The following is a 16,103-nucleotide window of genomic DNA, read 5'->3' as shown; positions in this document are numbered from 1 at the left end:
GGGCCTCCCTCTGCTGTGGCCTCTCCCGTTGCGGAGCACAGGCTCCGGACGCACAGGCTCAGCGGCCATGGCTCACGGGCCCAGCCGCTCTGCGGCATGTGGGATCCTCCCAGACCGGGGCTCAAACCTGGTTCCCCTGCATCGGCAGGCGGACTCGCAACCACTGCGCCACCAGGGAAGCCCCAAGATAATTTTTTGAAAAGGAAAAAACCAATGGAGAGAGTTCCCAACCATGAAATCCACATTAATGTTAAAGGAAGTTCTTCATGGGGAAAAAATATACCTGACAGAAACTTGGAATCGCACAAAGAAACGACGGTTTTTGGAAATGGTTAAAATGAAGGTAAATATAAAAGACTATGAAAAAGTTTTCTAAGTCACTCTAAAAGATAACTGTCTAAAGCAAAAACAGTAGTTACATATTGTGGGTTTACAACATATATAAAACTTAGGCCAGTATCATAAAATTGGGGAAGAAGGAACAGGGAAGTTGTTAAGGACTGAAAATTTGTGTTCTCCCAAATTCATATTCTGAAACCCTAACCCCCAGTGTGATGGTATTTGGAGGTGGGGCCTTTGGGAAGTGCTTAGGGCTAGTTGAGGTCATCAGGGCAGGCCGCAGTGATGAGAATAGTGTCCTTATGTCTCTGCAGGCACAGAGAGTCAAGTGAACACACAGCAAGAAAGTGGCCGCCTGCACAGTGGATAAGACTCCACGCTCCCAATGCAGGGGGCCTGGGTTCAATCCCTGATCAGGGAAATAGATCCCACATGCATGCCACAACTAAGAGTTCACATGCCACAACTAAGGAGCCCATGTGCTGCAACTAAGGAGCAGGCAAGCTGCAACCAAGGAGCTGGCAAGCCGCAACTAAGTCCTGGTGCAAATAAATGAAGGAAGGAAGGGAGGGAGGGAGGGAGGGAGGGAGGGAGGGAGGAAGGAAGGAAGGAAGGAAGGGAAGGAAAGAAAGAAAGTGGCCGCTTGCAAGTCAGGAAGAGAGCAGAGCCCTCGCCAGAAATCAAATCAGCTGGTACCTTGATTTTGTACTTCCAGCCTCTAGAACCGTGAGAAGTCAATTTCTGATGTTTAAGGACCCGATCAGTGGCATTTTGTTATGGCAGCCTGAGCTGGCCAATACAACAGCATGCTTTGTGTGCACCACTACGGAGCAGTCAGTAGTGCAGTGAAGCAGTGGTTACCCTGGACCAGCCACTATACACCCTGTTGTTTGTTCCCTCTTCTTTTCCTCCTTTCTAAAAAGTTAGATATTTTTCATGATTCTATCTTATCTCCTTTGCTGTCTTCTCAGCTATAACTCTGGGCTATTTTAGTGGTTGTCTCAGGGTTCACAGCATGAGTCTTCAGTCTGTCAGTCTGCCTTTGGCCCCTGCTTCTATGCAATGTGTCTTTTTCTCTGGCTGCCTTTAAAATGTTCTCTTTGTCACCAGTTGTCAACATTTAATCATGATGTGGTTTAGTGTAATTTTATTCATGTTTATTATACATAGGGTCCCTTGAGCTTCTTAGATTTCTGAGTTTATAGTTTTCATCAAATTTGGAAAAACTTCAACTGTCACTTCTTCAAATATTTTTCCTGCTTTGTTCCCATCATGTTCTTCTAACATGTCAGGCTATTTCAGGTTCTCCCACAGCTCACCGATATTCTTCAATCTTTTTTAGTCTTTGTCCTGTTTCCTTTTCAAAAGTTTCCATGCCTTTGTTTTCAAGTTCACTAATCTTTTCTTGGGCAACGTTTAATCTGCCACTAATTTTACCCAGTGAATTTTTCATCTCATCGTTGTTTTCATCTTTAGAAATTAGATTTGGGTTTAAAAAACAATAATCTTCCAAGCCTCTACCTAAGACACTATTTCCTGGAGCTCCCTGAACATATGGAATTTATTCTGTTTTAACATCCTGTCTCCCAATTCTATCATCCCTGTCATTTCTGGTCAGTTTCACTTGACTGGTTTTTCTTCTAATCATGGTTGTATTTTCTTGCTTCTTTGTATCTCTGGTTAGATGCTAGACATCATGGATTTCCCCTTGCTTGGTGCTGGACACTTTTGTATTTTATAAACATTATTGAGCTTTGTTCTAATACGTGGCTAAGTTACTTGGAAATTGTATGGTTCTTGCCTTTCAACTCTGTTCAGTCTGACCAGAGCAGTGTTTAAGGTTATTCTCCCCCAATTAGTGAAGCAAGACCCTACTCAGTACTCTACCTGATGATGCCTTGTGAGTTACAAGGTTTTCCACTCTTGCTGGTGGGAAGAGACCGTGTTCCCAGCCTTGTGTGAACACGGGACTGCACTTATCAGCCTTCAGTTCTGTAGGCCACAGTTCTGTAGGCGGGGATGGGTTCTCTGCTCAGGGTATCACAAGGCTGAGATAAAGGGTCAGCCAGTCCGAAATCTTGTGTGAAGGCTCAGGGGGTAAATCCACTTCTCAGTTCTTTTTTATTGTTGGCAACATTTAGCTCCCTGGAGCTGCAGGGCTGAGGTGACCGTTTCCTTGCTGGATGCTGCCTGGGAGTAGCTCTCTGCTCCTACCTCCTACCTGCATCTTTAAGGCAGCAATGATGCATCAAATCCATCTCCTGCTTTAAAAAAAATTTTTTTTAATTAATAAATTTATTTTTGGCCACCCAGAGCAGCTTGTGGGATCTTAGTTCCCTGACCAGGGATTGAACCTGGGCCAAGGCAGTGAAAGTGCTGAGTCCTAACCACTGGACTGCCAGGGAATTCCCTCCTCCTGCTTTGAATTTGACTTGTCTCTGACCTCTAGACCCAGATTTAGAGCATTCTCTGTTCCTTAAAGGCAACAGTGCCATTTAACATAACCTAATCATAAACACATAACCACAGTCCTGGGGATTATGCAGGGCATGTATACCAGGGATCAGAGGGCAGGGATCCTGGTGGTTATCTTAGTTGGCTTGGTGTCCTAACAAAATATCATAGACCGGGGGGCTTAAACAACAGGAGGCTGGGAAGCCCAAGATCAAGGTGCCAGCAAGGTAGATTTCATTCTGAGGCCTCTTCTGTTGGCTTGTAGGTGGCTGCCACCTTCTCATCTGGCCTCTCCTTTGGTTCTCTTCTATTAGAACCTGTTCAAGTTTTGTGCCCATTTTTCTTATTGGGTGTTTCTTCATATTTTATTCTCTTCAGAGCAATTTATTTATTAAGTGTGCACTGTACTGGTAAATGGTAACAGTATTCAATAGGTTCTTCATTTAAATATCTGAATTCACTGTCATCTGTTTAATAAGATTTTTACATGTTCTTAAAAACTTATACTATATATTTTTTTACGTGGAAAACAAGTTTTAGTTCTTTTTTTTTTGACTTATAAGCCTCATCATCACAGAGTAAAGCTGGTAGGTCAAAGAAATAATTACTCATTTGCATGGAAAAGTATCACTTCTAATGTTTGAAGCTTCCTGAATGGGTGGCTTCTGGCCTGAAGCCAGAGTAACAAGACAAGAAAGACAACTTTAATGGTGAAGAATAAATTAACATTTCAGGAGGTAACTCCCTCCATCATCCATGGCACACAACAGACCCAGGCTGCCATGAATGTGGGGATGGGCTGCCTCTTGCCCCACACTCTCAGGATGGCAGCTTCATTGTTGTTTCAAGTGTACAGTAGCAACAAGACAAATAAAGGAGAAAAAGCAAGTCCACTGAAACCAATTTTTAAATTTAACCGCCCCCACCCCGGCATTCCGTAGAGATCGTGCGTGTTGTGTAATGAAAACACATGCTCTGCATCAGAGCAGCCTGGGAATCTCCTCGTGTGCTCGTGAACGACGCGCGCAAACACGTCAGCGATTGTACTGGGTCAAACAGAAGATGAGACACACACTTACCCCAGGGACAGGACGTGCTGTCTTGTTGCACACAAGCTGTCATGTGGTCGCACGTGAAGTTGTCTGCAAAAGGAACAGACAGTTGAAGGGACAACAAAACCAACGCCTCTCCCAAGAGTGGAAAATCCTCTCATTTGCTGTTACAAGACGGAGGTGCAATTCATTGGGTTAGAGACAGCAGGGCCGGGCAGGTGCACACGCTTCTCCCTCTGAGGAGCCGCCAGGAGAGGCTGAGGCACACGGTGGTGGCCCGGGCTGCAGCAGGCAGCTCCTGCTCTGTGCACACCCCTCATCTCTCAGACCCCGTCCTCCGGGGCCTGCGGGTGGGGGGCAGAGTGAGCGGGTGCTTCTGTGCGAAAGCTGCTCTCTCCAACCCGCCATGCTCCTGGAGAACGGCGGTCTCTTTGGCATCAGATCTGAAGGGCACTCGTCTAAGACCTCCATCAGGTGAAACCACAGCTGGTCCACCAGGGACCCAGGTCTGGTTGGGGGCAGCTGTTTTCTTGCCCCCTGCAGCTGCAGTCAAAGATTTGCTCAACATGATGCTGTGCCTTTTCTACATTCCCTAGAAAATCACATTCCTCCGGGTCCAGCGAAGTCACTGCTCCTCTGAGGGCACCTGATTCTGCGGGTCATTAAGAGGCGGGCTGTCCGGAACACCTGGTGCCCCTCCACACAGTTACCTAGAGACCCTGGAGTGGAGGAGCCATGGGATTGGTGCCGTGCTGTCCTCACAGCCAGAGGGGCCGCGTCCTGCAGGGCGGGCTGGCTGAGGTTCCCTGAGACTCCTGTCCTCATCCTTCACTGGATGTCGCCCACCCCCACCCCGCCCTAAAGCAACTGCTGACCACTGCCCTCAGGACTGGACGCATCTGCCAGCACCCTCCCTTCTACACTTTCCTCCATGAAGGTCTGGTACTTCGTCTGTTAGATTAACTACTGGACACCTCACCTCTCTGATGCTGCTGTAAATGTTATCTTTAAGAAAATCACATCTTTTAAAAAATTTTTTTCTCTCTTGCTGTTGTACCTGTGTGAGATGGTGGATGTTACCTAAACTTACTGTGGTTATTATTTCACAATATATTTAAGTCAAATCATCATGCTCTACACCTTAAACTTGTAATGTCATGTCAATTATATCTCAATAAAACTAGAAAAAAAATCATACCTTTGGTGCTGATAAATAGAAATAAAACTGACTTTGTACCTAGCAAAGTCTCTTGTGAATTCTAGTCAATCTTACAAGAGAAAATCATATGATTTTCAACGACTTCTTTCTAGTTCTGTAGCTTCAATCTTGTTGTTGTGTTCCGTCTGTCCTGCCTTATTTTGGGTGGGGCGCCCGGACAGCGCCATGTGGCCGTGGAAGGTAGGCTCCTCATCTCAAAACAGCTCCAGCCCCACTACCTACCAGGTTGAGAAACTTCCCTTCTACACTGAGGCTGCTTCCTTCTTCCCTCAACCAACCAGGTATCCCTCAGACTCTGGATGTCCCATCAGAACGGGGACCAGCAGGGGCCCGGTCACCATGGGTGCTCTCCCCGCTCTGCCTGTGCCCAACCCACCACCAGGCTGCACTCGCCTCTGTGCTCCCTCCCTGCCCGGGCCCTCTGCCTGCTCGGCCCCGCCTGCCCGCAGGGTCCCTCTGCCAAATCAGACCCCAGGAGGAAGCCACTCCGGCCACCTCCCATCAGCACCCACAGGTGCTCAGCCCTCGGTGCAGGAAGGAGGCTCCCCACTCACCTGAGCGGCCAGTGCCCAGGCCCCGGCGCCCCTCATTTCCCTGTTTGTCCAGGACCCACGGCTCCTCTCCTCGCTCCAGCTGTGAGATCACCTCGGGCTTGGATCCTGGAATTCCTGCTCATGGGGAGGGAAGGCCTTTTGTCTACACAGCATCTGTGAGCACCGTAACCCCGCCCTGGGCAGAGCACACAGACAGACGAGGCCTGCAGAGGGGCCTTACCCACGGAGACCACGTTCCCATAGGTTTCCATCATCACGTGTCGGTAGAGGCCCCGCTGAGCAGGGCCCAGGCGGTCCCACTCCTCCTGGGAGAGGAGCACGGCCACGTCCTCGAAGGTCACCTTGGCCTGGAATGACAGGGGCTGCTGCAGGTCGACTGAGTGTCTCCATCCGAGATGAGGTGGGTGCAAGCAGCATGGGGGTGTGGGGATACGCCCAGGGATGCGGGGGCAGTGACAGGAAGGGGCCACAGCGCTCAGGATGCAGTGATGCTCAGGCTGCCACCAGGAGCCCCAGGCGTGGGCAGACTGTGAGCAAGGCGGGGGTGCTGCACAGGCCTCGGGGTAACTCACCTGGGGCACCGCCGGTGGCGGTAGGAGCCTGGCCGCTGCCATCACCTGGTCCCTGGGGTCTCTGAGGAAGATGGAAATCGGAGGAGCCTGTGGGACTGAGGAAGAGCAGGGAGCACATGACGGGCCCAGCTGGGCCCCCCGTGAACTCTGACTCCAGTCCCAGAGCCGCACAGATGAACCCCGAGCTCTCAGGCCCAGGAAGGTCCCACCTGAGACACCTGGGGACGCTGTGCACCCCTAGGGCAGTGGGCTGTCTGCTGCCCAGCTCACCTGGCACGGCCTGCAGTGTGCGCACAGGCCCGGGTGAGCGTGTCCTCACAGGAGCCAAGCTGTCATCCAGGGAGGCACCGGGCCTGGCTGCCTCCAGAGATGCTGGGCGTGGACAGTCCTGCCAGGGCCGCACTCCTGTGGGGACCCCATGCCAGGCCCTGCATGCCTGGCTTGACCACAGCCCTCCTGTGGGCCCACCGATGCCGACCACGCCTGGTCCTGCCCCGGTGGCGGCTCCAGCGGGGGTTGGGTTCTGGTGGGAGTCCAGAGTGACCCAGGGATTTGGTTTGAGCACCTGACAGGGAGGCCCGAGGGTGGGCAGGTTCTGGGGAAATGCCAGGCCAAGTAAGCTATCTGTCACACGCCAACTGCCAGACAGAAGGGGGGTGCCAAGAGCTCCCCTGGCAGGGCGATGGGGCTGACATCATCTGGAGGCCGAGTCCAGGGTCCGCAACAGGGACACAGAAGCCCAGCAGGCAGATTGCTCGGGGAAAAATGACGCAAGAATGAGGTCAACCCCCTCAGGCAGGCACCTCACCAAGCAGAACGCTTCCCCTCACACCGTGGGCCTCTGGGGGAGCAAGTCAGGGACTCACCACCTCACTTTCTTTGTAAAACGCCCAGTGGATGAGCACGTTCACACACACAACCTTCAGGAAAATACACACTGAACTCGTGACCGTGGCTGCCTCTGGGTAACAGGAGCCTTGGCGGGGAGAGAGGCTGGCTCTCACCGCCCACCCCTCCGTCCACCGGAAATGCCCATCCCCCAAAACGTGGGTGCGCGTGCGTCTGTGCGTGTAAAGGCAACATGGCTCTAATTAGAATTCCAACCGGAGTCTTCGATTAGAATTCAAAGAGTGAATAAAAGTACCCCCAGAATTCACCCAAAAGCAGATACCGACCTTTGTTAACGGCACAGCTCTGGTCCTCTGGGAACCCAGCAGAGGACAGTCATTTGCACTACGGGATGACCATACCTTGGCCAGGACCCAATAATGAGCGCCCACAGGCGCCCCATTCACAGCCTCCCCAGTGGGTGCTGGTGGCCAGCCACGAGGCCTTGGGCCAGGCCAGCTCCTGCCCGAGCCCGTGTCTGTGACCTGAGCTGCTTCCCGCGGCACAGGCCTGAATGTCCAGTGGAGTCCAGGGGCTCCCTTTGGTGTGCTGAACTGGTGACCTCCTTCCCTCCACCGGGCATCTCCACGTGGGTGTCCTCTAGCACCTCAGACACTTAACATCAAACACCGACCCCGCCCTCCACCCAGTTCTGCCCCAGCTGATCTGGCACCTGCATATGATCCAGAACCTGGGCCCTCAGCAGACCGTCCTGTCCTGCCCCGCCATGGGAACACAGTGACTGTTCTCGGCTCCAAGGCCACCCTCACCCCGTCCCTACACCGTTCTTGAGACTGCTCAGCCCTGTCCGGGCCCCCCCTTGGCTGGGGTGGCTCCTGCCCCTCGGCTGGTGCTTGGCCATGTCACCCTCTCACTGAGGCCCCTCCTGAGCCCCCTTGGGGTCCTCTGCCTCGTCGTTCTCACACCCCCCTTCCTGCCCCAGCAGAGCAGCCAGTGGCTCAATGTTTGCTGAATAAGTGTATGAAATTACAGGAGCAAGGAGACCACACTCCACCCTTCAGAACAGCAACAAGTGCCAGGTGAACATGTGCCGCCAGCAGCACTGGGGAAGCGGAGTTTCTGATACGCTCTTTCTCAGGTAAGAAAGTCACCTGGTATATTTAGGTGCAGCAGATACATCTTTAGGCAGTGCACGCCCTCCTGGGAGGGACGTGAAACCAGGAGGGGAGGGGGCAGAGCACAATCCTTAAAGAACGACACAGATGTCAGATATGACAAAAACTGGTTAGAACCAACTACGCCCAAGATGGTGGAAGACTCGCCCCCCAGAGCCTCATTATATATTCACTGTAGTACATCAGCTAAATGACACACCCACAGGCCCCACAGTTCCGAGGCCCCTGCCCTTCCCCTGAAAAAGCTGGAACAACCCTCCTACTTGTTAGCCTATGAAACCACCCGGCCCATAAAAAGTAACCACCCCGTATTTCAGGGCCGCTCTCGCCTTTTGAGACGGACAACATTCTAAGGAATGCGTACCTCCCTAAATAATTCCACTTCTCACCTATCACTTTGCCTCTTACTATGAATTCCTTCTGCGCTGAGACACAGAGCAGGGGTCCCCAACCCCCAGGCCGCGGGCGGGTACCGGACCGGGCCGGGCCGCACAGCAGGAGGTGAGTGGCGCTCCCCATCGCTGGCGTTACTGCCTGAACCATACCCCCCACCCCGTCCGTGGAAAAACCGTCTCCCACGAAACCGGTCCCTGGTGCCAAAAAGGTTAGGGACCGCTGACATACAGAACCTGAGCTTCATTAAGTCCTGAGCCTAGGTGGGTGGTTTCAATTAAAAGACAGTGAGTTCGAGTCTCATCCCATGAGTTCGAATCCCATGTGAGTCGTGTGGTTTCAGAAGCAGGCTTTGGGATGGTGCTGCTGCCAAAGCCACAGTCCTTCCACACACCAGTCCGGCACCTGCTAAGACCAAGATTCAGGCTGCACCCGGGGGCCAGACGGGTCAGCAAAAGCATGGGATATGGAGTGTGTCCACGATGCTCCTGTTTCACAATGACCTCAGGGCCACGAGGGGGTGCGAGCCCTTGTCCACACCAGTAAGACAGAGAGATGACACACTTCCTCTCAGGTGAGAGCACTTGACTAAGCGTCGTCACCTGATGGGATTAACTCAAACCCAGCGGCCAACAGGCCTGAGGCACAGAGGGGTGGAGAGGGAGAAGGGGACAAGATTCCCACCTGCGGTGAGTCCCAGAGAAGCACAAAAGCAAAAGACCTCTGCAAACTGCCCAAGGGAAAGAGCGTGAAGTATCCTGAAGTATGCTTGTTGCCCTGGTCTGAACGTCTGCGTCCCCCGATTGTACATGCACGTGTTGAAATCCTAATACCCAACGTGAGGGTGTTACGAGGTGGGGCCTTTGGGAGTGCTTCGGTCATGAAGGTGGAGTCCCCCTGATAAGAGACCCCACAGAGCTCCCCTGCCCCTTCCTCCACGTGAGGACACAGGAAGTCTGCAGCCAGGAAGAGGGCCTCACCCGCCCCTGCTGGCCCCCTGACCTCGGACATCCGGCCTCCACACTGTGAAATCAATGTCTGTTGTTTTATAGGCTGCCTGGTGTGTGGTGCTTTGTTATAGCAGCCCAAATGGAATAAGACACTTACATCCTGATAAAAAATAAAGAAAACAAATTTTAAAAGTGGTACTAACTAGTTTTTCATTTTTCTTTACTTGCACTTTGGTAGATAAGGTCTGGGTCTCCTGGAACAAGTCTGTACCAGATGCAAAGACGTGCAAAAAACACTGCAGGCCGCTAACCGACACCACAGGGAGGACAAGAGCCACCTGGGCACTGAACCTGGCTTTTACCAGGCCACCCCCACCTCGATGCCCAGAGCTCCAGGCATCAGGAAGGGCGAACAGGTAGGCAGGACAAGTCCTGTTTGGACGGTCCCCAGAGCCGGAATCAGCACCACCGAGGGTCAGAACTGGCTCTGAGGAGCTGCCTAAGGAGGCCATGCCAGCCCCAACACAGCGGCAAGTACAAAAAGCACCCGCCCCAGGGGTGCCCGCAACAGTCACCCACCCACCCACGGGTCACCGTCATTCTTCAGATGCAGGAATTTCGTTTTTTGGAACTCCTGCCAGGGAATAACCCAAACAAACCAGAACAGGCCAACATTCTCTGCAGCAGTGGTCACACTGCAGTGAGACTCTGCCGAGTGAGGTATGACTCGGGTGGTGACTAAGGGACAGGAACTAAAAGCGGGACTGCAGAGACGCAAAGAGCTTAGGACTTAACGTTTGTTATTATTTTGTTCTGTAAGCTAAGCTTTAGTAACTTATCGCTCTTGCTGGAACTGCTGATGATCTTGATGTAAAAGAGCCTTCCTTCCAAAGACCCCGCCCACAGTGACAGGCATGACAGGCACACTCCCAGTCCCTGGTCTGGGGTGGGTGGCTACCAGGGTCCCCCCTCATCCTCACCGTCCTCACCCCCAGGTTTTCCTGCTGGAAGGCCTGCCCCCTTTCTTCATCTCCACGGAGCCCCACCCTCCAGGGTGGAATCACCTTCCAAAGAGGCACTTCTGAGCCACCCCTAAGCCCAAAGCACAACCCTGCAACCATCGGAAGTAAATGATCACAAACATGCGTCCACGCGGATAGCTTTTCTACATACCAGCAACACGGAGTCAGGAAATACACAGGGAAAAAGGTTCTACTCACAGATGGCAACAAGACACAAGGTTAAAATAAACCTTAGAAATGTGATGCTAATTCTGCCCACTGTATCCACAAAGCCGTGGTTCCGAGAGCCAAGCGGGCCTGGACTAGAAGGGGCAGAGCAGGGCCACGTCTATAAACAAACGGATCCCGGGGAAGACGGTCCAGTAACCGGCACTTGGACAAGGGTTACTTGTCCAAGTAACCCTTTGCACAAGGCTCAACTTATCTCCCAGAAAGCTAAGCAAAACCAGAGATTAAAAAAATACGACAAAAAAACAAAAAAAAACGACAGAAAAAAATGAGATCATTTCATATCATATACTGAACGCATTCGGCTAATGAATGAAGGAGATAAATTTTAAAATCACATCATAAAAACAACTTGAATAAAGTCTGGGGGGCAGAGATCCACAGATCTGCCGCATGAAAATCAAAACCTTTGCACATCAAAGCACCATGAATCCCAGAAATGGGCCCAAGACTTGGGAGAATTTAACACGTGACAAAGGTGATTTTCCAAATCAATGGAGAAATGAATTACTCAGTAGGTTGTGTCAGAAATATCAGGATTTAGAGAAAACACTGAAGCTGGATTCCCAACTTGCCCCACACCAAAATGATTCCAGATGGAGCCAACATTTCACAAGTACCAGAGAAAAACAAGAATTTATTTAAAAACTAATCTTGGAATAGGGAAAGCCCTTTAAAACACAGCACAAAGCCCAAAGCCTCGAGGGTAAATACCTGACCATTAAACACTCGAAATCTTCCATCTCAAAACGGAACAAAACACCATAACCGGAGTCAAATGACAATTTGAGAAGACACGTAGCTTAAAGAACCGAGCTGATGAGAAAGGAAACGCCAAAGGCAGAGCACACCGAGGGCTCGGCTGAAAAGGCGGCACGCCGTCTCCCGCTGAAGCGCCCCGGCAAGCTTCCAGCAGGCAGACACCCGCGGACTCTGGGAAAGGCTGGTCGCGCTCACGAAAAAGGGCTTTTACAAAGTAACCGGGAAAAGAGCCTCGATGGAAAATGGAGGCGGGAGGGGAACTCGGAAGGAAGCACTTTTCCCAGAGAAACGCCAAGGCCGCCGGACGCTGAGAGCGACCCCCGCGGACAGCGGTCCCGCGACCCCGGCCCGCCCCCGGGCGCCGCGAGAGGCTGGAGCTCGCGGGGTCGAGGACCACCCCCTGGGCCGGGCTCGCCGTTCGCGGGAGCGGGGCGGGGAGGGCCCGGCGGAGGCGAGAGTGGGGCGGGGGCTCGGAGTGCGCCTGGAGAGGGCAGGGGGCGCGCGTGGGAAGCGCCCGGCCGCGAGGAGGGCCCCGGCCCCCCGCCGCGCGGGCAGAGGCTCCCGGCGCTGCCCGCGCCCCGACTCACCGTCCCCGCCGCAGCCTCACGCACAGATGCGGCCGCCCGCACCTCACTCAGACAAAGGGGACACCCCGCCCCGTCTGCGCACCCGCCAATCCCGGAGCGCCCCGCCTCCAAGGGCCCCGCCCACACCTCCCAGGCAACCACTCCTAGAGCGCGACACTTCCCAGTCCGCCGTGGGCCCCGCCTTCCCTGCCCGGCGCGTTTCTCCTGACTGACGCCTGTGACTCGCGCTCCGGAGCCACCGAGAGACGCGGCCTCCACCGCGCCTAGAGAGGCCACGCCGCGTCCGGCCTCCCAAGGCCGCACTTCCGGCGTGGCTCTCTTACTGCTGGGCCTGGGGGCCCTAGTGGCCGCCCCCCAACCCTGGCCGGCCCCCGTCCTGTTTCAGCCGGTGTCACCCCGCCGAGGCGGGGCCTGGCACGGTCTGGCGGTGGTCGTCATGTGTGGCGGCGACCGCCTCCCCATCCCCCTTCGCTGGTTTTTGCGCACTTCGGGAGCGGCGCGCGGTCCGGGGCTGGAGCGTCCGAGGACAACGCTGTGGCCAACGTGGAGGATTAGCGCGGGCGGAAGGAAGAGGTGGTCTTCGCTGCTTCCTACCGCACCCTCTGGCCCCCCAAGGACGGGCTGGTGTCCTTCCAAGTGGCACGTTGGCTGGGGCTAGGGAAGAGCTCGGCAAGCTGGGAGGACTGGCCAGGCTGAGCCGGTGCCCCGACTGCGGGGCAGGAGAAGTGGTCTGGGGAGAGGCCCCAGGCTGGAAGTGGGGGAGGATGTGGCAGTAATTCTCTGGGTAGCAGCCACCGGCATCAGGGGCAGAGTTCCCACTTCGCGGAGAGTGAGGTCAGCTTCCCACGGGGAACTCGTCTAGCACGCACACCCCTGTGGAGCAGAGTCCCCTCTGCCAAGGGACTGAAGCTCAGGACCAAGGTCGTCCGATTTGGCTCTACCATTGGACCGCCCCAGGTGGTTTTGGCCAGTTGCCAGTGTTAACGTAATTAAACAAGGAGGCCATAAGGCTGCAGTGGCTCTGCTGCCTTGGTAGCTACTTAAGAAGCCGCCAGCAAGGCTTTCCAAATAAGGCGACTGCTTAAGTTATGGCCCGTCAACTTCCTTGCTTTGCTTCTGCCTCTTTATAAAACCCTCTTCCCTAGCTCCTGTTGGCAGAGCGCTCCTAACCTCTTTTGGTTTGGCGCTACCCAATTCCGTTCTATGTTTGCTCAAATAAGCTCTTCAAAAATTTTTATATGCCTGAGTTTACCTTTTAACAACAGGGAGTGAGCTCTATCCCAGCAATCTTGGTCCCAACTGATGCTTCGAGGACCTTCTCAGCACACCCTGCTTTCTTTGTCTCCTCCACAACTTATTTTAAAAATGTTCATAAAGGTTGAAAGAATAATACAATGAATACATTGCATACCTTTCCCTTAGATTCAACAGCTAATATTTTACTACTTTAAAAAAAATTATTTAGCAATTCAACAACTAGCGTTTGTGTGTGTGTCTAGCTCTGCCACTTGTGTCTCTGTGTTTCACAAGCATGGTATTTATTGAGTGCCTGTTGCATGCTAGGAACTGTTCTAAGTGCTGGGGCTACATGAATGAATAAGACAAGCAACATTCCCAATGAGTCCCTTTTCCTGTGGCCTTACCTGTGAGTGGGGAAAGCAGGCAGTACACAATCAAGTGTGAATTACAGAGCGTGTCCAGAGGTGCTGTGAGCTCCGAAAGGTCCACGCAGGTGCCACTTCCACTCAGGTGTCCCCGGCTCACTGGGTGGCACAGGACAGCAACAGGCCTACACCTCCACCTTCCTTCTGCAGGACACCCACGTCGTCAAAGAAAACAAAGGCTTTTCTGTCTGTCCTTAGAGGCTCCAGCTCATGACCACAGGTCCCAGCTTGTGCTTGGTTTCCCCACTTTACATCCGTCTTCCCTTTCCAACCCTGTCTTGCTCCAGCATCAGACGCAAATACAAGAGCCGATAGGAATTGCTTGATTACGTCCCACAGTTGCGTGAGGCGTAATCCTTGTAACATACATGTTTTTTATATATTTTTTTATTGTTTATATAATTTCTGTCTCCTAGTGGTTCTGCCTCTCTGAGTGAACCCTCATACAGTATACTTAAAAATAACACATGCACATGTGTGCATGAACACATACTCTCCTATTTGTTAAAATAAATTGAGAATTAAGATCCCACATGCTGTGCAGCGTGGCCAAAAAAAAAAGAAAATCATTCATAATAGGGGAAATGCAAATTAAATCTCTTTTGAGCCCCTTTCCTACTTACCCCTCTGGCACATCAGTGCTACAGGCATTCTACTCATTTTGTGAACTGGCGTGTCCCAAGTGCCTGGAAGAGGGCCTGGCAGTGAGTGAACGGAGGGATGAATGACACTGATAAGTGAACACCCTCAGACACCACCACACCAACCCAGCCAGATCGATTTACGTCACAAAGGGACACTTCTCCAGCGACTACTGGGAACTGACCCACAGGTCACACTGCACTCGGGAAACGACCCCTGTATGTCTCATCCGGGTCCTTTGCTGGATGTCAGGAGGGTGTGAGGAGACGGGGCCCTCCACAGTCCACACGTGTTGTCCAGGAGGAGGTGACTCGCTACTCAGAGGCTTCCAGTCTCCCAATTTCCTTTATCCGCAGCAGGCAAAGCAGAGAGCTCCTTCCTTTTGGAGCTCACATCCCGGTGGGGAAACACCATCAACATGCAAATTAGATGACTTCAGCTGGTGAGGCTGCTGGGAAGCAGGCGAGGGGGATAGGAGCCCCTCTGCAGGGACCCACTTCCCCCCTCAATCTTTCTTTTTTCCTTTTAGCTTCTTATTCTGGAACATTTCAGAGACACACAAAGGTAGGGTAAGTGTATAATGAAACCGCATGTCCACTACACAATTGAACAAGTGGTTGACCCACAGCCAATCTCTTCTCACCTATTCTTTACCCAGTTACCTCCTTCCCATCCCATCATTTCCATATCTGTCTCTAAAAAATTAGGGCCCTTACAAAAGGTAATTACGAAGCCATTATCATACCTAAATAGCAACCATTATCCCCTGTTATCAAATATCCAGTGTCCAAATTCTCCCATTTGTCTCAGACGTTATTTTCATTTTTTATAACTGGTTTGTGTGCATCAGGATCTAAACCAGGTACACAAATGCACAATGCACTTGGTCGACAGGCTGTAGAGTCTCTTAATCTATAGCCTCCTCCCACTTCTTTTTTTCCTCTTTGAAATCTATTTATTAAAATCAGGTCATGTGTTCTGTGGAGTTTCTCACACTTGGGATTTTGCCATTCGGATTCTCGTGGCGCCCTCTGTCCTTAGACGTTCTTGCAAACTTATAGAGGCTAATTGGATTCAGGTTGGTGGGGGCAAGAATACTCACACGTGGGCGCTTGTATTTCCACTGACAGTCATTGCCTGGGTGCAGTTCGCTCGGAGTTTGCAAGACGGTGACATTCTCCTATTGGTATCTCTTCTGCATTTGTGGGAACAGTTCTGTAAAGACAGACTTCCCCATATCAAGTGTTTGGTTGCCTTGAAATATGGTCCATAGAGAAAAGGCAAGTTAAATGCTTAATTATTCCCTTTATTTACTAACTTTCAGAATAATGATTTGGTTTTCTAGCATTCTCCAGAGCTGACCAAGTAGGTACTTGTTTTTCGATATTATTTGAACGCAAAAATTTTAATATATTTAATGTGTTTTAATTCATTACAGTTTTGAAAATTAATACTCATATCCTCCCATCTTTGGTCAGTGCGAACCTCTTCAAGTTGGCCCTGAGTCTTTTGTTTGTTTGTTTTTTGCGGTGCGCGGGCCTCTCACTGTTGTGGCCTCTCTGGCTGCAGAGCACAGGCTCCGGACGCGCAGGCTCAGCGGCCACGGCTCACGGGCCCAGTCGCTCCGCGGCATGTGGGATC

General features: G+C 52.2%; 2 protein-coding genes across 7 annotated transcripts in view; both read right to left on the bottom strand.

Moving 5' to 3' along the window:
• The window catches only part of ZNF250 (zinc finger protein 250), a 20,281-nt gene extending 8,082 nt beyond the window's left edge, over positions 1 to 12,199 (bottom strand). The window contains exons 1-5 of one of the 5 annotated variants that reach the window (XM_024117510.3): positions 12,157 to 12,199; positions 6,191 to 6,285; positions 5,839 to 5,965; positions 5,619 to 5,732; positions 3,873 to 3,935 (exon numbers count right to left, since the gene is read on the bottom strand). In XM_024117510.3, the coding sequence (XP_023973278.1) occupies positions 3,873 to 3,935; positions 5,619 to 5,732; positions 5,839 to 5,965; positions 6,191 to 6,232 (346 nt within the window). In that variant the 5' untranslated portion in view covers positions 6,233 to 6,285; positions 12,157 to 12,199. The other 4 variants (XM_007104708.4, XM_028500644.2, XM_055091081.1 and 1 more) reach the window with 4 other exon arrangements.
• Positions 12,200 to 13,691: 1,492 nt separating this feature from the next.
• The window catches only part of ZNF16 (zinc finger protein 16), a 32,027-nt gene continuing 29,615 nt past the window's right edge, over positions 13,692 to 16,103 (bottom strand). Inside the window, exons 6-7 of one of the 2 annotated variants that reach the window (XR_003683455.2) lie at positions 15,565 to 15,716; positions 13,692 to 15,000 (exon numbers count right to left, since the gene is read on the bottom strand). The gene's annotated coding sequence lies outside the window, so the exon portion shown is untranslated. The remainder of the gene's footprint in view (positions 15,001 to 15,564; positions 15,717 to 16,103) is intronic. The other variant, XR_003683456.2, reaches the window with a different exon arrangement.

The sequence above is a fragment of the Physeter macrocephalus genome, chromosome 15 (assembly GCF_002837175.3).
Source record: "Physeter macrocephalus isolate SW-GA chromosome 15, ASM283717v5, whole genome shotgun sequence".
Taxonomy (NCBI): Eukaryota; Metazoa; Chordata; class Mammalia; order Artiodactyla; family Physeteridae; genus Physeter; species Physeter macrocephalus.
This window is presented reverse-complemented; position numbering and strand designations above follow the sequence as displayed.